Raw genomic sequence first — 22,197 nt, 5'->3', positions numbered from 1 at the left:
TTGTAGGGATTTCTCAAAAGAAGAAAAAAAAAAAAAAGAGTAAGACAGTGTGCTATACAAAAAACTGCAAATTTAGTGGGAGGGGCCAGCCAGGCAGATATTACAGATCAGATACAGTGTGTGTTAGTGTTATGAGGATCCAGAAGAAGAAACAAGGGAGGGGATGGGAACTAGGAGTTTATAAACAGAGAACTATATGTGCAGTGTGTACTATAGCACAGCACACTGGGGATCTCTTAAATGTCTGTGTAAGTGGAATGTGTGGGAAAATGTAGTGGCAGAAGACGAGATAAAAAGAAGTAAGCAGGGATCAGGACACAAGAGAGAACCATACTGAGTAGTTCAGACTATATATTCCGTAGGTAGTTTAAGTATTTTAAGAGGGAAAGCCTTAAGACAATGATGTTTGGTTTTATGTCGTAGAGCACCCTTGCTGTGGAGTGCAGCAGTAATTGAGAGGGAAGAATTGGCAACTAGGGCCAGCAGGGAGACCATTTTTATTTAGCAAGAAGATGAGAATATGGAGGGAAACAATGGGAGTGAATTTCAGGGCTGTTTCTGAGGTACGGTCAATAGAATTATGTTCCTGGAACTTGGGGCGACACAGCACCGTGCCTCAGGTAAAGGTACTATTTTAGAGAATTCAGATTGACCTAAGCTACCACTTTGAGACAAGGAGAGGGACCCTGGTACCAGGGCTGCGCTTCAAAACAAAAGACGTCAAAAGATTTTTAGATTGCAGTTGTTTTCTTCTTAAGGAGCGCCCGGTTACCTTCTAAAACACAACTTCTTTTCCAATACTCTTTAGAATCACAATACTCCTCTTTCTTTACTAAAGCGTAGAAATCTAGTACTTCCGCCACGCTCAAGATGGCTGCACCTGAATTAGACTTTTCAATGTTCGTACCAGATGGCCCCGCCCCCATCGGAGCTACTTCCGCCACTCTCTGTGGCGTGGGACGCATCTATACCGCCGTGCAGCACTCAAGATGGCCCGGCTTCCTCCCACTTTTCATTGGCTGGATCCCTCTGGTCTTCCGTCTTCATGGGGGGCGGGACTTCCATTTGACTGACAGCGATTTTGGTCAATGGACGGAGGGCAGGGGCCCACGAAGCGCTGGAACTGGAGAGCCTGCCCAGTGTGTGGGAGGGTGTTTGGGCTGGGGCGGGGTGGAGCAGAGCCGGAAGCGGGAGGGGAGAGTGAAACAGGAAAAGAAGGGAAGAAGGCAGAAGAGGGAAGAGGAGGAGAGGGAGGAGGAGAGGAGGGAGGTGGCGGCGCCGTGGCGGAGGAGCAGGAGCAGGAGGGGGATGGAGAGGAGAAGGCTCCTGGGTGGCATGGCGCTCCTGCTCCTCCAGGCGCTGCCCAGCCCCCTGTCAGCCAGGGCTGAACCCCCGCAGGTAAGGGGGAGGGGGCGTCCGGGCCAGCCTGGGGGCCTGGGGGTCGTCGAGGCCTGGCTGGAGGGGGCTGAAGACGGCGTCGCTGCCTGGCTGGAGGGGCAGAAGGAGTGTTGTTGCCAAGAGTTGAGGGGTCCCGCGAGGGGCTCCCACGTCTGGAGTGGACAGGATCTAAGGGGGCGTCGGTGTTTAGCTGAGGGACACCTGTTTTGGTGTCAGGGAAGTGGCAGAGGCACGGTGCCCAGCGAGTGAGGGGCCCTTTGAGAGGGCAGTTAGGTCAGGTGGGCTGGGATGACTGTGACTGGATAGTGGTGCGAAGCCCAGGCATGGGGGGGGGGGGCGCATTCGTGCCCCCCCGTGAAGCAGGTCTCCGAGGCAGTGATGCAGTGTGTACGTGTGTGCGGGTAGGGGTACGTGGGTTATTGAGCTGGCCTGAGAGGGAGGAGGGGCTGAGAAGATATTTATTTCAAACTGGACAAGGAAAAGTTCCGAGGGCATCTTGGCTCCATTTTTAATGTGTTGGAGGCAAGAGGTTGGAGGCCGGACTCTTGAAAGGCCTGTGGGATGAAGTAGATCGGGACCCCTCAGGAGGAGGGCACGCTTGAGCTATAACAAACTCTTGCTGTAAGGCTGGCTGGCTTGGGAGAGCCAGCCACTGATGCTGATCTAGGCCAGTCAGGGCTTTTGAGCAAAGGGTGGTGCTGATGCCAAGATGGGCAGTAAATGGAGCACCCCAGCTTTTCTTGCTGGGTGGCTTGCTTTTTATCCAGGCAGAGAAGCTTGCTTGTGCTGATTCCAGCTCCAGTTGGCATTTCGAAACCCTAATGGGAGCGTTACTCCTGGTGCCAAGTTGGGTGGGGTGCAGTAGGGGGAATCACCCCTCCTTCCCTTGCATTTGGCAGGGCTTTACCATTCTATTTTCTTCACTTTCTGTTCTCTTCCCTGTCTTTTCAGAAGGGAATAGACACACACACACACTTTCACACACGGCATGATGGCAGAGTCTATACAGCTTAGCACTTGAACTTTGCGCTGTGATCAAGAGTAGAAGCAGAGTGCCAGCAAAAATACTCATCTTTTCCTTAGGAGTTTATGGGCTGCCTTTTTACATATGCATCTTATTTTGTCCCCCTAGTATCCTTTATTTCAAAAATTAATTAGTTTTTTAAAATGGGATGAAATTCATATAACAGAAACCATTTAAAACCCTTTTACCATTTTAAAGTGAACAGTTCAGTGGTGTTTAGGACATTCACAGTGTTGTGCAACCACTACATCTAGTTCCAAACATTTTCATCACTTCAAAAGAAACCCCCCTACCCTTTAAGCAGTTCCTCCCTGATTTTCCTTTCCCCCAGCTCCTAGCAGCCACCAATCTGTTTTCTGTCTCTGTGGATTTACCTATTCAGGTTATTGCATATAAATGGAATCCTACAATTTGTGGTATTTTGTGTCTGTCTTCTTTCCCTTAACGTAATGTTTTTGAGATTCATCCACATTGTAGCATGTACCAGTACTTCATTCCTTTTTTGGTGGCTGAATAATCCACTGTATGGCTATACCACAGTTTGTTATTTATCTGTTTCCCCCCCCCAAAATCTGTTTATGTATATTTGAAATAACATGTGAAAGGAATAGAGCTCATTTTCTGGCCCAGTATATTCCCTTTCCTAGGGCTGGACCCTTCCATTTTAGGGTTTGTTGGGGATCTTTTCCTAGTTAAAATCATAAACTGGCAGGAGAAGTAAATTTTATTTATTGGAAAAGTCAGAACCCTTAGGACTGGTAAGGTTAAGAAGTACAGATGTTGGGGCACGTGGGTGGCTCAGTTGGTTGAGCCTCTGGCTCTTGATTTCAGCTCAGGTCCTGGGATCGAGCCCGTGTCCGGCTCCTCAGTGGCGAGTCTGCTGGTGATTCTCTCTCTCCCTCTGCCCCTCTCCCCCCTGCTCACTTACTGTCTCTCTAAATAAATAAATCTTAAAAAAAAAAGTGTAGATGTTGACAGAACAAAATATAGAACAAACTGTTGCTTCGCCTTTGCATCTATTTCTACATTTAAGTAAAGAAAGGTCGTTCTCAAGATCCAGTAAATAACACTGCTAGAGGGTTGATTTAAGAACATTGGAGCCTTAGGAGGTCGGTGCCCTGGGCCTGTGGATGTTTCACCCTGATGGAAGAGCAGTGGTGGGCCTCCGAGTTGACAGTGGGAACCGGATCCACTTCTTTGGCAGAGGAAGGATGGAAAGTGGAGGTTGCCACCAGGTCACGGAAGCCTGGGAGTTGGCGAGAAGATGTGGGAGGGGATCTTCAATGTCATGCCCTAATTGCAGTTTATCGATCACAGGCCGATTTCTTATCATTTCTCTGGTGCTTCCAATACTTATTTTGGGGACAGGGTGGCTTTTGTACTTTGTTCATTTGGGTGGATGCTAGCACTGACCAGCAGCTATTACATGGTTACCATTCCTTCAGAGAAGAGAAAGTTTGGTAATGAGTGGGCTCCCTCTTCCTGACCACCCCCACACCCAGTACTCACATCCCCACCTAATACCCTTGTCTTTCTGCCCAGGAGTACTAGATATCTATAGTGAGATTTGTGTTTTGAATTTTAACCTTTGGCATGGAAGTTACTATATAATTATTAACTCTGAATCCACCACTGTTTAGTCAATTTGGTTTTTGTTTTGTTTGGGTTTTTGTTGATTTTTGGCTTGTAGAAATCAGTGACGAAAAAAAAAATTCAGAGACCATTTTGACATAGGATGCACTTCTGGTACTCACTGTCCTTATTTCAACAAGGGGCTTCCAGCTAACTCTGAATTGAGGGGGACTCGTTGTACTCATTCCGTATTGAACATGGTGTGGGTGATTTACTGTGGTTTTTTTCCCTTGAAATGCCTCTATCAAATACAACCTTTTTATACATATGCATCTAATATCAGAAATAATATGGTATTATATATTTACATAATACAGAGTAGCTTGCTTTCCCTGTTACCAGCTCTCCCCTGGAATGGTCATTTCTTGCCATCCTGGCCGAGGAAAGTTACCAGCCTAGCTCACTTCTGAGATTGGGAACTTGGACTTCACTCTCTTATAGGTTACTACAACTCAGATGTCATTCCTTAAACCCATAAAGAATAAAAAAGTAGTGGACTCGCCAGTGAGGCCTTGACATTTGTCTCTCCTAGTTAAATAATGATTGAGATACATAGAGTTTCTTTCTTTCTATTGTTGCTTAGATTCAACTAGAACAATCTGACCGTGTTATTTAAAATAAAATTTTAGTAGCTTTTTCCGTAAAGCCACCCGGCCTAACCTCTAGAGACACAGTCCTTACCTTTCCTCTGCCATGCTTAAAACTTTGAGTTGGATGGGCGTCCTAATTCCTGATATTTTTTTCTTACCTCGCCCCTCCATAGTATACCCTGTGCCCCCTCCCCTTACTCACCAACTGTGCCCCGGTTTTCAGTCCAGAAGCTCTACTCCACTCTTCTTTCTTAAAAACAGCATTTCAGTGTGATCACCATCATTTCTTCTTGCAGAATAGCAGGAGATGGAATGTCCAGACTCTTAATTCCCTTTCCCTCATTTTCTTAGTCTGTTTTGTATAACAAAGTGAGCAATCCACACCTGAAATCCACACCTCGAGTTTCCGTAAATCCTTTCAGTAGAATTCAGCAAACGTTTACTGAAGTGTCCGCTCTCCAGCAGCCTGTTACACAGGTGGGCACTGGGAACCCTCAGATGAGTAACCGAATCCCTGTCCTCAAGGAGCTGGTAATCTGGTAGGAAAGACAGATCGCACACATAATGATTTCTAACCCAGAGGGACAGATGTGCAAACAAAGGACAGTGGGAGCAATTGATTCTGCTCTGGCCAGGGGAAGATGGGATTTAGGAAAAGCTTCACAGAAGAGGCATTTGGACCAGGCTTTAAAGGTTGGGAAGGGAAACAAGTCTGTTCCAGCCTGGAAAGCGAAAATGGAGGATGTATTTGGAGGTGGCTCGTAGTCTGTGGTGGAAGCTTCCTATGTGGGTGTGTAGAGGAGGGTGGAAGTAGAAGACGCTTGAAAGGTAGACTGTGGTTAGATGGTAAGGAGGCCTTTTATCCATTCATCTGAGCAGTGCAGTCCAGTAGAACTTTCTGTGATAGCAGAAATGATCTATATCTGCGCTGTTTTGGTAGCCACTTAGCCACATGTGACTCTTGACACTTGGCATGTGACTAGGATAGATGAACAACTGAATTTTTAGTGACATTTAGTTTTTTATAACAGCTGTATTGAGACATAATTAACATGCCAATAGAGTCACCCTTTTAAAGTTATGTAAAATGGCTTTTTAGTAAGTCACAGAATTGTGTGCCATCTACTATCTAATTTTATTTTTGTTTTTGTTTTGTTTTCTTAAGGTTTAATGCATTTATTTGAGGGAGAGAGAGCAAGCGAGGGTGAGGGGTGGGGGGAAGAGCAGAGGGAGAGGGACAAGCAGACTCCCTGCTGAGTGCAGAGCCTGATGCAGGGCTCGATCCCACGACCCCGAGATCATGACCTGAGTGGAAATCAAGAGTCAGACGTCTAACCCACCGAGCCACCCAGGCGCCCCTACTATCTAATTTTAGTACGTTTTCATTACCCCAGAAAGAAGCCCCATAGCCATTAGCAGTCCCTCCCCATTCTATCCCCACCTCCCACAGCCCCTAATCTATTTTTTGTCTCTGTGGATTTGCCTATTCTGGACATTCCTTATAAATGGAATCATACGTGAGGTGGTCCTCTGTGACTCGCTTCTTTCACTTAGCATAATGTTTCCGGATTCGTCCCTGTTGATGTATCAGTACATCATGGCATGTATCAGCATTTTGTTCCATTTTGTAGCCAGTTAACATCCAGTCCTGTGAATGTACCACATTTAATTTATGCATTCATCAAATGATGGACATTTGAGCTCTTTCCACTTTGGGGCTACTTTGAATAACGCTGCTATGAACATGCATGTACAAGTTTTTTGTGTAGACATGTTTTCATTTCTCCTGGGTGTATACCTAACTTTGGAACTGCCAGACTATTTTCCAAGACTGGTATGATATTTAATTTTAATTAATTTAAATTGAATAGCTACATGTGGCTACTGACTACTTAACAGTGCAGATCTAAGAGCTCTCGGTGTGGGAACAGTGGAGTATAGTCCAACCCAGTGGTGAGGTCGTGGGCTCTGGGGGCAGGCCACCTGAGATCTAAACCTGACTTCTACTTACTATGCTGCAGCAAGTTGCTAGCCTCTTTGTGCCTCAGTGTCCTCATCTCTAAAATGGGATTGATAATAGTACATACCTTACAGGTTTGCTGTGAGGTGAAAAGACATCCTATATGTAAAGCTCTTGGAATATATTTAATGGCTATAAGGGTAATAATAATGATCCCTGCTGTTATTATTTGTGGTCCTCAGAGTGCATTTGGTTGTTGGTAAATTAGTATCAGCTCTCAGATTAAGTTCAGAAGCTGAGATTTGGGGAGTTTGAAAGTGGCTTCCTTGATTCTGTCCTATATCTGAGTTTAATTTTGTCTCTGTAGGAAATGTTTATGGTGAACCTATATGTTTAGAGTTGTAGTTCACAATTGGGGATAATTCTGCCCCTTCCAGAGGACATTTGTCAGCATCTGGAAACATTTTTGGTTGTCACAGCTCGGGGCCAGGGATGCTGCTAAACCTCCCATGACAAAGGATAGCCTCCCACAACAAAGAATTGTCTGGTCCATAATGTCAGTGGTTCCGAGGTGGCCAGATGCTGGTTTAGCGGCGCCTGCTCTTCCCCTCTCAGCTCATGCTCGTTATCACGGGGTTTGAGGTCAGCCTTCCTATGAAGAGAGAACATAGCATTGTGAAGTGTATGAAATAACCTCTCTGACAACAAATTTTAGGTGGGACAGTTGAAAGCTTTACTATCCTGAACCTTGATTGCTCTCAGATTTTCTAACATGTTGCCAGTCAGCCTGACTTTGTGAGCCAACATCAAGCATTTTGGGAAAAAAAGGCATTTTTTTTAGTTTGTGGTTCAGTAAGCAGGTGAGCCTGCCTTATTCACCCAGTCTGAAACTTTCTTTCCCCTTGCTTTGGTTTGCCCTTGTGGTTTCATTTTAAGAACATGTTTGTTTTCACCCCAGAGAAAGCCTGCTGGCCAGTTACTTTGTTTTCTCAGAGTCTTCCATGGCCCCATAACCAACCTGAACAGAGTCATGCTCTTAGAACTTTTTCCTTTCCCCATTCCAAGTCTTGGTTCTACTCTCATTTTTGGCCCCATGAGCATTGGTTTGTTGTCACACACTCAGCCTACAGCAACCAGGAGGTGTTCTCTGGGTCGCCATGGGCTGACTGTTCCGGACCTCGGTGGCAGTGTGACCTCAGGAGAAGCCTTCTCTTTCAAGCCCCCAGGATGCCGCCCAGCTATGGATTTGGGGCACTAGCGGGCAACTCTTTAAGCATACTGCGGGTATCTCAGGTGACTTTGGATTAACAGTTCCAAATGCCTTTTGAATGCCTGGCCATCCGTTCACCTGAGAGCATCTCTTGATTTCCTATTGGATCAATGCTTGAGGGACCATCAGGATCCAGGTGGTGCCATGATGTGGGTTCCTTCTTTGCCCTATAACCCCGATTGTGGGCACCCCTGGGGCCACCGATCCCACCATAACCACACAGATGGTAGAACAGCCACTGAGTAACAGGGAGCAGTGACAGTGGGTCTTTGTGATCTATCTCCTTGGTGGCATACAACAGACGGGCTGAGGTCTGCCTTATGGGCACCTCCCTTTTGGACATCCTTTGTGTTTCCAGTAGGTGGAGCAAAGTCTGGCCAAAAAACTGCATGTAATGTGGAAGCCACAAACAAAGAAATATCAGTAAATCCAGAACCTTGCAACCTGGGAGGTAAGGAAAGGAGAAACACATCTCATCCTATTGAATTCTGTGGCTTGTTGATACAATTCTGGGCTTTCCCAGTGTGGGAATTAAAGTACGTCATGGTCTCAGACTTGGAGATCACCAGTCTTGCATGGACTGGGTTTTTGGGATACTCTCGCTTACTCAGCTACATTCCCATAGCTTGGATTTATTTACTTTTGGCTTTCTTCTTTCCGTACTTTATTCTGTGGGAAAATAGATGAGTGATGGATTGTCTGTTCCTGGTGCCGTCCTTGCCCTCAGAGTGCCTTGGCTAGGTTTTGATTCATGATCTTAGGTGTTTTAAAGAATTTAATTTAAACTTGTTTTGGAAGAGGTAAAAGTGAATGTGAGACATTGCAAGAATATTTGTGGCTTGGAAGGGTGGATCCTAGAGTAAAGCTATAAAAACATGTCTGTTTTGATTTTTAAATATCAAGCAAGACAGATCTTATGTTGTAACATTGTGTTATTACACATTCTTACAGATCAGAGGCGTGCGTTCGTGGAGAAAATATTCACGTTTTTCAAAACCCTACATGCTGTTTTTTTGTTCGCCATTTCTGAAATTATCTTCCTCATCTAAAATTGCGCCTGGTTGTATTAAAATCCAGTTGTATTAAAATCCAACCAAACACAGAAACAATAGAAAAACCACAACTTAGTGGATTGATCAGATCTAAGTTATTTTCCCCTCTTTGTGGTTTATTTGGGAGAGGTTAATATTTTTGACACCTGAGATGGTGGAGCACTGTAGCTCTTTGGGATTTGAATATAGAGTTGAATAGTGTAAGAAGTTCATCCTGTGTACTTCTTTCTTTTTACTTGAGTCCTTTGTTTTTAAATATGCAAATCCCCTTGCGGTGCCTGCAGGGAGTTGGGGGAAAGCAGAAAACACAAGGTCCACTATGGCCTTCTTTCCCTTTTCCTTCCTTAGACCTGATTGCTGCTTTTCTTTGAGCTTTAAGGTGCCTTTTACCTTTTCACGTAAGTTTTTAGTTACACAAAAATAACACGTTTATAACAGTCATACATAATACAGACAGAAATGCTTAGAGTAAAAAGTGAAAGTTTGTGGTTTGGTGTGTGTTTTTTGGTGGGTTTTCTGCTTATGCTGAGTATTTCTAGATATAGTAATAGTTCCTATATATAAACTCCTATATATAAACATAAAATTGTTGTCATGGATATAGTTCTTTATTTTCATTTGTTTTTAAAATAAAAATGGGATAATTTATATGTAGTACTTTACAACATGCATTATTTCATCCTTCATAGACTTTCCTTTTTTTTTTTTTTTAAGATTTTATTTATTTATTTCACAGAGAGAGATAGCGAGAGCAGGAACACAAGCAGGGGGAGTGGGAGAGGGAGAAGCAGGCTTCCGGAAGAACAGGGAACCCGATGTGGGGCTCAATCCCAGAACCCTGGGATCATGACCTGAGCCGAAGGCAGACGCTTAACGACTGAGCCACCCGGGTGCCCCCATAGACTTCTTTCTGTATCGCGTATCTACCTTGATTTTTAAAAGAATGCCTACATGTTGGGGCGCCTGGGTGGCTCAGTCAGTTAAGCATCTTGATCTCGGCTCAGGTCTTGATCTCAGGTTTGTGATTTCAAGCCCCTCATTGGGCTCCACTCTGGGCATGGAGCTTACTTACTTAAAAAAAAAAAGAAAAGAAAAGAAAAGAAAGAATAACATTAATCAAAACCCAAAAAGCTTGGAAATGAGATTATTAAACAGTAAGAGAATCATAAGGAGAGTTGACGGAAGTTTAGGAAAGCCTCAAGAAGAGGAAACAAAAGGAGAGGAATGGCATTCAGAAGTAAGTATAGAACTGCAAAAACAAACAAACAAAAACCAAACCAACCAAACAAAAAAACCCTGAAAAACCCCACCTGTGTGTTATTGCTTTAGGCCATGATTTATTTAACTACTGCTCCATAGATAACATCCGTTATATCCAAGTTTTTACCAGATATGCTGTTTTATAGTGAACATTGTTCTATGTATTTCTTTCTGCAGTTGCGCTAGATTCCCAGAAGTGGAATCAGGGATTGTGAGGTTGTAGGGTATGTACATTTGAAATTTGGGGTAGATAGTGCCAGTTGCTCTCCCAAAGCGGTTCTGTCAGTGGACATCCCCATCAATAGGGTATTCGAGGGCTCAGTTCCCCACACATTGTGTAGGCAACATTTCTTAATCGGTGCCCTCAGCTTATCCATGAAGATATGCCTTCTGACTCAACACAGGCACGTGGGGAACATTTCAGTTTTCTTTCTTGAAAGCTTACATAGGTCTCTAGTTTGCTTAGCTTCTAGTCTCCTCCCTGTCTGTGAACTGGTTGCTCCCTTTGCTGTGGAGCAGGACTCACGCGCAGTGTGCCCGGAGCCAGGGAAGCATAGCTGTGCCTGCTCAGGGCTGAAGGAAGTGGTTTGTAGGCCCCCGGAAGATGTCAGGCAGGTGGCTGGGAACTGTTGGCCGGTTGCTGTGTGGCACACAAGTCTAACCAGCCATCCTTCTGTGGTGGTCATCCCAGAAGGAGTCCTTGGAAATATCATCACTGAGAGTGCAGACTGGAGCCAGACTGCCTCCAGAGGGCCTTAGGCTAGTTAGTTGACTCAGTTTCCTCATCTGTAAAAGGGGATAATAGCACCTCGCTTATAGGGTTATTGTGCACGTTAATTGAGTTATTGTAAGGATTAATTGAGTTAGTACTTACAAAGCACTTAGAACAGTGCCTGCCACATAGTAATTACTTGGTAAATGTTAGCCTGTGTAATTATCTTTTTTTTTTTTTTTTTTAAAGCTTTGGGGGAAGCCTTGAGGCTTCCTTATCCCTTGACTGACCCAAGATCTGTTTCCAGTGGAAGAATTTAAGAGTATATTTTAGTGAGCTCCTAGTCCAGAAGGCATGTGAGTCACTTTCTCTATCACCAGCCTTGGAAGTCTGTTGAGGGGCGTTTTTCCAGCAATTGTTTTCTGATAATAAAGTATGAGATTGTTTATTCTCAGAGCAGGTAAATTAGAATATATACAATTATCCTGATCTGTACATCACTGTGCCCCCTTGAGTGAGGAAGAGAGGGGTTACCACCAGCAAAGAGGTGTGCCTTGTCTTGGGTGTGGGAGTTGTGGTTGGACATCTATTCTGACCACAGTGCTAGACCACACGCAGGTCTGTCTGCTCTCGGCACACAGTGTCCCGTGCTGAGGTGTACTGTACTTCCTGTTCTGAGGGGAGGGTGGTTTCTGAGGCTTTTTAAAAAAGTAGTAACAGCTTTATTGAGATACAATTCACACACTGTAAAATTCACCCTTGTAGAGTGTACAATTCACTGTTTTTTAGCATGTTCACAAGATTGGGCCACCGTCACCCCTGTCTATTTCAGAACATTTTCATCACCCCAGAAAGCAACCCTATATCCATTAGTAGTTCCCTTCCTGAGCCCCCCAAACCCCATTCCCTGGCAACCACTAATCTGCTTTCTGCTACTGTGGGTTTTCCTGTTCTGAACACTTCATGTAAATAGAATCGTAACACCATGTGGTGTTTTGTGATTAGTTTCTTTCACTTAGCATAATGTTTTTAGCAGGTGTCAGTACTTTCTTCCTTTCCATTCATATTCTGTTGTATGGGTATAACATTTTATTCATCGATTGGTCAACTCATAGACATTTGGGCTGTTACCACTTTGGGACTGTTAGGAATAATGCTATGAACGTTGGTAGACAAGTTTTTGTGTGGACGTGTGTTTTCATTTTTCTTAGGATATGCCTAGAAGTAGAATTGCTGTTCATGTGGTAACTGTATGTCTGCTTGTTTCAGGAATTGCCAGACTGTTTTCCAAAGTGGCTGTACCATGTCGTGTTCCCCACTGGCAATTTTGAGGGTTCCAGTTTCTCCACATCCTCTCCAACACCTATTATTGTCTCTCTTTTTTTTTTTTTAAGATTTTTTTTTTATTTGACAGAGAGAGACACAGCAAGAGAGGAAACACAAGCACGGGCAATGGGAGAGGGAGAAGCAGACTTCCCGCCGAGCAGGGAGCCCGATGTGGGACTCAATCCCAGGATCCTGGGATCATGACCTGAGCTGAAGGCAGACGCTTAATGACTGAGCCACGCAGGCACCCCTTGTCTGTCTTTTTTATCATAACCATCCTAACGGGTGTGAAGTAGGATCTCATTGTAGTTTTGACTTGCATTTCCCTAATGACTCGTGATGTTGAACATCTGATGTTCTTAGCGGCCATTTGTGTATCTTCTTTGTAGAAATGTCTGTTCAGTTCTTTGCCCATTTTAAAGTCCCTTATCTGACTAAAGGGACAGAAGTCGTCTCATGGAATCCCAGTGAGTGACTGCCCAGAGGATTTTCCCCTTTAAACTAGACTCTACTGGGGCTCTGGCATTTTCCCATGTTACCATCTATTCCCATGACCCTGGAACCAGTTGCTTAACTTCTCTGTATTGGCTGGTTCCTTCTATCAGCATTGCCCAGAGAGGGCGCTGACGCAGCCATTTCTGCGATAAGAGGCCCATGTGGTCAAAGAAAGCTGCCGTCTCCCTCAGAGATGCGCAATGCATGTGCTTTACAGGGAAGCCTGAGGAGTCTCACGTTAAGAAGCCTTTATGAGTCCTTTATCAGATAAATGATTAGCAAATATTTTTCCCTTTCGGTGGTTTTTGTTTTGTTTTGTCTTTCACTTTCTCGGTGGTGCCCTTTGAAGCACAGTTGTTTTTCATTTGGGGGAAGTCCAGTTTATCTATTTTTTTCTTTTGTCACTTGAGGTTTTGGTGTTCCTTGGTTCCTTCAAGGGCTCTGTAATGAGCCCCCAAGTCCCCGTCACCCAACTTCAGCAATTTATTGTCATGGGCTGTCTTCTTTTGTCTATACCTACTTTCACTTCCATTCATGCCCAGCGATGTTATTTTGAAGAAGACTGCAGACTTCATATCATTTCAACCATGAGTAGTTCCGTTTGAATCTCTAAAAGATAAAAGAATTTGTTCCTCAGCATAACCACCGTACCATATCATGCCCTAAAAAATGGACAATTGCTTAATGTTATAGGATCTTGCATGTGAGAACTTAAGTTAGATCCAGAGGTAAAAATACCATTAGAAAATGCAGCTAATATATGACAGTTCTTCAGCTTTTGTAAGTAAGTAACCCTCACTAAGTGTGCCGCTACTTTAAAAAAAGTTACTCCCCAAGAACACACCTCAGTTCTGTGAGTGTCAGAGGTGCCCTTCCAGCTACAGCTTTCTCTTTCGCTTGACCACGTCTAGTGGTGGAGTTTCAAACATGACAACAACCCCCGCCCCCCAAATTTTCTTTGTCATCTTGTCACAGTGAATATCCCTTTCCAACCTCTCCCCAGTGTGTAAAGTGAAAGATTAACTTAGGACTTTTGCCCTCAATTTCTAGCGTAGGGAGAATTCGGGGGAAAATCCTATTCTTACCTGAGATTGCACAAATGTTCAGAGAAACCTGAGAAAATGAGAAGACCTGTCAGTGTATTTTGTCCTCTTTCCCCTCTTCAGGGGCGTCAGCCACGTGTCCCCATCCTGTGCCTGGCTGACCACGCCTGCCCTCAAGATACAGTACTGGGGGGTTCACAGCAGATGAGCAAAGCTGCTGAGGGAGAAATGGAGCCTAGAATTTGGAGACTGACAGACACGGTAGAGATAATGATGCCATGAACACATGTTCAGTAAGAAAGAAAGACTGTGCTGTTTGAAATGTAGGAGATTTTGGGTTGAACAAGCTTCTTAACCGTGAGACTCCTCAGAGGCTTCCCTGTAAAGCACATGCATCGTGAATCTCCCAAGAGAGACGGCAGCCTTCTTTGACCACATGGGCCTCTTATCGCAGAAATGGCTGCCTCAGAGTTGTCTCTGGGCGATGCTGATAGAAGTAACCAGCCAACTCAGAGAAGTTAAGCAATTGTTGTAGGGTCCTGAGGATAGGTAGTAGCACGGGAGAATACCAGCACCCCAGTAGCGTCTAGTGTGTGTCACTCCCTGGGGTTCCATGGGAAGACCTCTGTCCCTTCTGTCAGAAGCTCTAAGTCTGGTCCTAGGCCACTGCACGTGTTCGGACCTTCACTATATTGTCTGGCAAGTGGGGATAGTAAAAACTTCTAGCCCCGTCACCAGCTGATAAAAGGAGCAACTAAAATGGATGTGAAGGTAGTTTATAGACCTTGAGTTCTGCAAGGATGATGATTTATTGTCTCTCTCACTGCTTGGCTCTACCTTTTCTGCAGTAGTGAGCACGTCTTGCCCAGAATGTGCATCTTGAATAAAGTGGAAGGCTTCGGAACAATGGATATAAGTGCAAAGATACGAGTACCTGCTGATTTTTTTTTCAGGGAGGGCCAGTGGCTTGCACTGATTTCCCTTCTTGCCATGGCGGGGGTGTGCTTTCTCAAGGACACTTTTAGCTTTTCTCTCCCTAAGCTTTAGGTCTGTATCGTAGCATATCTCTGCCTACTACTTCTGCTTTACTCTAGTGGTTTATGATTTGGGCCCTGGGTCAAGGTGGTTTTGAAGTAGGGTTTACTTACTGCTGTCATCTGTGTGGCCCCACTCTCTGTGGCCTGCAAGTCCCGGGTTCACGTGTGGCCTGCGGTTGAGCATTATGTGACAAAAGGAGCAGAGGATTTAGTTATATGATGAAAGGAGCAGAGGATTCATCTGCTCTGATGCCCTCTCCAGTTTCACCACCCTTCGTCATCATTTTCCTTGGGGGTGTGGATGTGTGTGTTCCAGAAGCTTTTCCACCCCCTACAACTTATGGGAGGGATAAACTGTCTTAATGTTTCCTTCTGGTGCTTTTGACCATGAACTCTTAGACCTGGGGTAGATTGGTTATCAAATAGCCGAAGGAGGGAAGAGGTAGTATTTGATTTACATAGGATCCAGGGAATGAGGGAAGATATGGTGCCAGGAGCTGTGTTTCCAGCTAGACCTTATTAAGTTTCACAATCCTTTGTGCAGAAAAAGAGAAAAAAGGCAACTTCTAGGTGTTGCTTGATGGAGTTAGTTGGTGACCAGCGACAAAACCAGGAGCAGCTTCATCTTAGCCCCCATAATCGAAAAACTGATGGGGTTAGAGTGCATCCCTGCCTTGAGTAAGGGAATTTTGCTTTTGAGATGGCTTAAATGCTTTAAACTCCTCAGCGGAGAAATTATAGGTGTACAGATAATGGGGACACACAGAGGGTTTCCCAGTAATATCCAGGTGCTCTCCCGATCTCTTAGCTGTTTATCAGGTTTCTGTGGCCACAAAAATGTCACCTGCCCTACTGTCTGGGGATTCAGCTGTATTGGCTTCCTTTTTACAGTCATACATCTCTCTATCCTTTCTTGAGGGCCTGCTTTGTGCAAGGCATTGCTTGGTAAGGTGAGGGACACAGAAGTGAAAGTTAGACATCTTGCCCATAAGTTGCTTCTACTTTAGAAGAGTTAGGCCTGAGAAGAAATCATTTTGCCGAGCTTATGAGCACGTAAAGAGTGGGTGGATTTTCCTATAAAAGCACAACCAAGATGGTCTCTGTCTGGACAGTGTGAATAATCGCTCTTACAGTATTGCAGCTAGAGGGCCTGGAGCTGCTTCCCGGGACTCAAGAGTTGAGGTGCCTTTAATAAAATGACCTTCCTGTTAGCCCTTACTGCCGGCCTGCCACCACTGTACCCGAGCTCCCACCCGAAGTGGATCACGTCTCTCCTTGTCTTGCTCCAAGTTGAAATAAAAGGGAGAGATGAAATCAGATTTAGTGGAGACCTTGAAGACTAATTTCCCTAATGGAGTTAGTGCTCTTTCCTGGTTACATTGCAGTGTGTGTCAGGTACTGGGTGTGACCCACGTCCCTCCTTTTGTTCTTATTCCAATCTTCAGTTTAGAGAGCAGCTGGGGAGGAGACGTGAAAAGTGTCAGGGGACGCCCCTGAGCCGAGCTTGCTGATTGTCATGTAATTCTTGGCTCCTTGCTGGTTTGGTGGGGGGTTGAACTGTTTTCAGGGCAGGAAAAAACGAACCTGGCATTTCGGTACAAAAACAAACAAGGCTGCTGTTGTACTTGATAAAGCTAGAGTTGCAGATCAGTGGCAGCCCATTAACTCAGGGACAGCCCACGGTCTGCGCTGAGATTCAGAGACCCCTGCGCTCTCTGGAGCAGGCAGTAAATGGCTGTCCCAGGAGGTAATAAATATTTGTGGAGTGATTGATTGTCAGCACAGAAGGATTTTCTTTTTAGGGGGCAGGAAAGCTAGGAACCTCAAGGAGCTGTTGTTAAACCGGTTTCAGCTTCTGCTACTTTTGTGTGTGTGTGTGTGTTTTCTCTTTTTCTCAGACAAGACAGCTGGGTCAGAACCTGACTACGTAAAGGAATTGTCTTGAGATTTCATCATCACCTTCTGCTACTTTTATTTCTCTCTCTCTCTCTCTCTCTATTTAAAAGACCTTTGAAATAGGTATCTTCCCTCCACCTCCCCCACCCCTCAGAGTGGAACAAGAGCAACTTCCAAGATGTAAACAAGCAAAAAGAGAGCCTAAGATACTAAGTAAACTAGAAATTCCTGTCCTTGCTATTCATGGTGCTCCCCTAGTCATCAGAAAGAACAAATGTGCTGGTCAGAGGTACTCAGTGTGTGGGGCTTCTGCCTTCTCCCTCCAGCTCATCTGTGCCTCATCTTGTGTCTTTCTCAGATGCCCCACGTGTCCTTGTCTTTATGCTTTGGGCTCTACTTGGCTCTGCCTACCATGCTCATCTTCCTACCCCTAGCATCCATGTTATTTTAGTCCCTGTCCTTTGATACAGTTTTCATTGGCCATTCTTTTTTTTTTTTTAACTGTTTTATTTATTTATTCATGAGAGACAGAGAGAGAGAGAGAGAGAGAGGCAGAGGCAGAGGGAGAAGCAGGCTCCCCGCCTAGCAGGGAGCCCGATGCGGGACTCGATCCCAGGACCCTGGGATCATGACCTGAGCCAAAGGCAGACGCTTAACCATCTGAGCCACCCAGGCGCCCCTTCATTGGCCATTCTGTCCCTGACCGGCCTCTCTTCTTGGAGCTCATCTTGCAGTTACTGTCTCCACTCCTCCCCCCTACATTTATTATAGAGTACCTCTGTTTGTTTAGGTACCTGCTGTCTTTTCTCCCTAACTGGGCAATTAAGTCAATAAATCCTCCAGGGCAAGACTCATTCATCCAGTAGTGCACCCCCCTCATCCTCATGCTACAGCCTGGGTGGCTGGATGTGACTGTGACTTTCTGGGTCACAGATGAAGGGGAAGTGACAATTACACTATTGAAATACCACTTCCATGCCTGTTTGAGCCATTTTAGAGTCACACAGGCCTGATTGAAGTGCCGGCCCCACTGCCTACTAGGTGTGTGCCCTTGAATGAGTTACCTAACTTCACCGAAGCTTCCGGGTTTTCACCTGTAAGGACTGAGATACCAACATATGTTAGAGTACTCCCTCTCTGAAATATATTGTTTGATGTTTAGCAAGTGATTACATACTACAGTTAAGGGCTGTTTGCCCAGCCATCTTTCCTGGAAGACTCAAGAGTAGGAAAGCAGTTGTAGGTTTTTTTGGTTTTTGTTTTTAAGTAATCTCTACGCCCAGTTTGGGGCTCAGACTCATGACCCCGAGATCAAGAGTCGCGTGCTCTACCGACTGAGCCAGCCAGGCACCCCTATATCCATAGATACCCTTCCAGGCACCCCACCAGCTCTGTGTGACTTGTAGAACTCCTTGTCCTATTCAGAATCCAGGAAAGGTGTGTTTTCTTGTCTCGGCAGGCTTGCTACACGTCTGCCTTTGTCCAGCCCCAGGACACAGATAAGCTAATATTCTTGGTTTCTGGCAGCTAAGCAGTCCTTAGCATTTCTACTTGGCAAAGTTCTGCAAATCTTTGTTTTGGGTTTGGAATCCTTCCCATGGCATTCCCCAAAAATAATTACTTCAGGATCCTTTTATTGATGCCCAGCCTCACATTCGTGACATGAGGATGCCTTGGTTTTGTGGTGCTCACTTTGGTTTGGGGTTTGGAGTTCATCTGCACTTCTGGGTTTTTGTTGTTGTTGTTGTTGTTTGGTTTGGTTTGGGGTTTTTTGGTGTTGTATTTGAGTCCAAACTGGAAGGCATTTAAATGTGCCTGTGCCCAAGCTGAGAAAGATAAAAGAGCTCTCATTTTAGATGTTCTGTGTCTGCCTAGCAGTCTCTGCTCCAAAGCTCCTGTTAGTAAAAACGGCCTTGGGTCTGGAGATTGTCTCCTATCCTAGAAGCCTGGCAGTTGTTGGCTTATTGTGACAAAACTCTTTCTTCACATTCCTTGATTGTGAAATTAGAAACCCCCAGCTCTCAGCCCTAGTCTCCTTCCAGCCTCACCTCGCCATGACATGGTGTGGGAACAATTCACCGGTTACCTGAGATCCAAGGCATGGAAGATCTTCTATTCCAGCTGGCTCCTTGCATGGAGACCAGTTGTGTGCTGAGAACGGATGAGAACTTTAGGGCTTTCCCAATCATTTACCTCATAGAACTCGGGCTCCAAAGTGGGTCAGAATGGGCATCCTGGGGCCCAAGGGCCTGTCCGCTGTGCTCCAGAATACAACTATCAGAGCCGGTGTAAGTGGCATTCTTCTAAAACAGGCTTCTGGGCCACTGACCAGGGATGTGCGTGTCTGCTCAATGTTCAGCTGAACCCTCAGTTCTGGTGTTCGCCTCATTGGTAACTTTTGGTCTAATACCACGATACCTGTATTACTGTCAAGGAAAGAGTCTTTGGAGCTAGAGGCTTTATTCATATCCTTGCTCTCCCATTGCTAGCTGTGTGACCTGGGGCAAGGTGTCCATGTGCTTCAGTTTCTGCAACTGAACAGGGGTAGTACCGACATCATGAGTTTGTTGTGGTGTTAAGTACAATGTGGGTTAAATGGAGTTCTTAGCACAGAGTCTGGCTCATTGTCAGTACTGAAAAAATAGCTCTCCCCGCCTCCATCCCTGAATTTAAAGATTATAAATGTATAGGGTGCCTAGAAAGATATTGCCAAAAGATTCTACAATGAAAGGATGAATTCTCTTAGCCATGAACATATACACTGTTATAGTGTGTCTTCTTAAATAATAAGTTATTCAGAATCCAGCATTACTATCTTTGGGGGGTTTCTAAATTGGGGAGGAAGGGGCTGGGTCAGTGGAAGGGGGGCTCAGACATTGCCTGGGCCCATAGACAGTTGTTAAACTGCAACATTTTGACAACATAATCCTGCTTAATTCTGGTATAGTGTGACTTCCTTTTTTTTTTTTTTTAAGTTGGTGAATTCAGCATTGAATTAAATTCTGCATTGTCAGGCAGATGACTAAAATTGTTTGTAGAAGGATTTGACTTACCTTTAGTCTATCATGTATGAGCCTGGGTCACTTACATAAAAGGACCCCTTTTTTTTTTTTTTTCAGATGAGTAGAAATCGCTAATGATCATCTTGCCTCTGAAATCCCAAAGCTGACTACTTCATCACTGGGTTGTGGTCACATGGCAAAAAGTGAACTTTTCTTCCTAAGGATGCCGATGTTTGCCGGTTCAGTCTCTTTTTCTCCTCACTTCCCCCAAATTTCAGTGCTCAATGAGGGTTAGTCAGCAAGGGGTTGGTGGGAGGGTCAAGGAGAAGATTAGTGAGAAAGAAGTCATTATCAGTAAACACTTTGTTCGAGTATGTGATATTGTGCTAGGTGTAATGCATTGAGTTTAACGCTGCCTTGTACACAGGATTTTATTTTTTTTGGATTTTATAATCTTATAAGAAGATAAAAGTAGACAGCTGCTGATTAGAAACACTGCTTTGAATTACATCCATAAAAGGATGATGATTCATTAGGGGAAAATTGGGAAGCCTGTGATGCAATTTTGATAATTTAGATTGAACTTTTACAAAATTATTTTTGGATTTCTAGTAATTTTGCTGCACTTCCACTTATTCAGAGATCACTGCTGATGAGTGTTATTTAGAAATGTGGAATGCTTCCATAACCCATCAGAGCAGGGGTCCTTGAGCGTTTTGCTCATCACAGTGTCCCCAGCACCTGGAACAGTGTCTGGCACACTGTGGGCATTCAGTAGGTGTGCAATGAATGGGTAAGTACACTTATGCCATGGGACTCTTTCCAGAGATTTGCAGGTGCCACTGTGTCTTATTAGGTAAGTTCAGACCAGAGTTGCCCAGGAAGGGCTGCAGATGCCCTTTCCTCCAGTTTGGCTGACAAAAGTCATAATGCTGCATGTGTTTTGTGGTGGTCAGCGATAGCCAGGGGACTGAGGAAATGAAAGGAGGGTGTTGAAAACTGTGCCTTGATATCCGCGCCTGCCTGTCTCCTGTCCTCCTGTCTGCTGATTTGGCCTGTGGGTGAGAGTGTTTGCTTCTTGTGCAGAGCAAGGCATGGGATCGACTCTGTGGCCTCGTCTTGAGAATACATATTTGCTGAAGAATGGCCCCCTGACCCCAAAACACCTGCAACAGCAGAAGCTACTGCTCTCTACACATCACTCCCCCTCTCTCTCCGTAGCAGTGAGGCTGCGGTTCAGGTTCATTCTTTTCATGAGCCTCGAGGAAATGGCTCAGCTGGCTTGGCTCATTCATTTCCTTGTCAGGAAAGTCAGTGTGACCTTGACCATCAGTGGGAGACCTGCAGCAAGCACATTGTGTGTCTGGCTGGATTCACTAACGATTGAAAAGTACTGTTGGCAACTCACCATGCTGTAAGTGTTGTGTGCGGCTAATTTATTGTCTGAGGTGGGGGTGAGAGATACTAATTTGCAAGTCATTTCAGATTTACCTGGGTCATGCCCGGCACCGTGCCACTCCCATGGAGGCCTTTGATGAATATCACTGGAAGAAAACTGTTGCAGAAAATAAAAAGAGGAGATACACTTGCTTTGAGTGGTGGAAAAATAGAATCAATTTTTAGCCCCAGAAGTTATTAGAAAGTAACTTTGGATTTATAAAGTCCTCCAAAAGGAGTCATTTCTGCAAGTACAAATCCAAACATGAACCTTTTGTTCTTTGTGAGTGGCTGTTGTCTTTGATGGAGGATTTAGGGCTGGGGAGAGAGGCCGAGACCTGTTTTTTAGGGAAGGGTGGCCAGAGGAGAGCTGGCCTACACCAGCCGCCAGCCGCCGGGCCTTTGCTTCTTGTGCAGAGCTTGCTGTTAGCCATTTTCTCCACAAATTGAGCTTAGAGAAGAAAGCATGATGAGCCTGGGGTGGTGAACTTTTCAGAAGCAAGAGTTGGTTTAAATATAGATGATCTGCTTTACTGGCACCTTGGAGGCTGCCGTGGGACTTGTTGTACCTTTTGTAAGACAAGTGAGGAAAGATGTTGGCACCTGCACATGCGCAGTTTGTTTATGAAATATAAACTCTCCTGTGGAAGCGAGGGCTCCAGAGGTCAGCGTCCGAGTGGCACGTCCTACCTTAGCTGGGGGAAAGGTGCCTCCCAGCCCTCCCTGCTAACTGCCTCAATCTCCAGAGAAAGTTGGGATAGCCGGGCTTAATACAACTGTTATTTACTGAGTGCTGATTCTGGTGGGAGTGGGGGCAGAGAAGTCTCTGTGAAACTGACAAATCACTGGGCTTGATTATTTTTCCCAAGGAGGAGAAACAATAGCCTGGGAGTTCTAGCCTCCAGTCCTTATTCAGAGAAATGTGGCTCTTTCCAGCTGGAGGGATTTGATTTATATGCTCAGAGCCAGCTCAGAGCTGAGGGGAGCTGATGTCTCAGGCCCCAGGGCTAGGTAGGGTCCTGGGCTGGCCATCATGGGTTTGCAGCACATCCTCCTCAGTATT

The 22,197-nt window shown here is 45.1% G+C and overlaps 1 protein-coding gene across 2 annotated transcripts in view; it reads left to right on the top strand.

Annotated features, from left to right (window-relative positions):
* Window positions 1-1,196: 1,196 nt before the first annotated feature.
* WBP1L (WW domain binding protein 1 like) overlaps window positions 1,197-22,197 on the top strand; it is a 56,898-nt gene continuing 35,897 nt past the window's right edge. Inside the window, exon 1 of one of the 2 annotated variants that reach the window (XM_078077171.1) lies at window positions 1,197-1,398. In XM_078077171.1, the coding sequence (XP_077933297.1) occupies window positions 1,309-1,398 (90 nt within the window). In that variant the 5' untranslated portion in view covers window positions 1,197-1,308. Of the gene's footprint in view, window positions 1,399-6,666; window positions 10,164-22,197 lie in introns of those variants that run through there. The other variant, XM_078077170.1, reaches the window with a different exon arrangement.

This window comes from Halichoerus grypus, chromosome 7 (assembly GCF_964656455.1).
Source record: "Halichoerus grypus chromosome 7, mHalGry1.hap1.1, whole genome shotgun sequence".
Taxonomy (NCBI): domain Eukaryota; kingdom Metazoa; phylum Chordata; class Mammalia; order Carnivora; family Phocidae; genus Halichoerus; species Halichoerus grypus.
The sequence above is the reverse complement of the archived record's forward strand: the minus strand, read 5'-3'. Positions and strand labels throughout refer to the sequence as shown.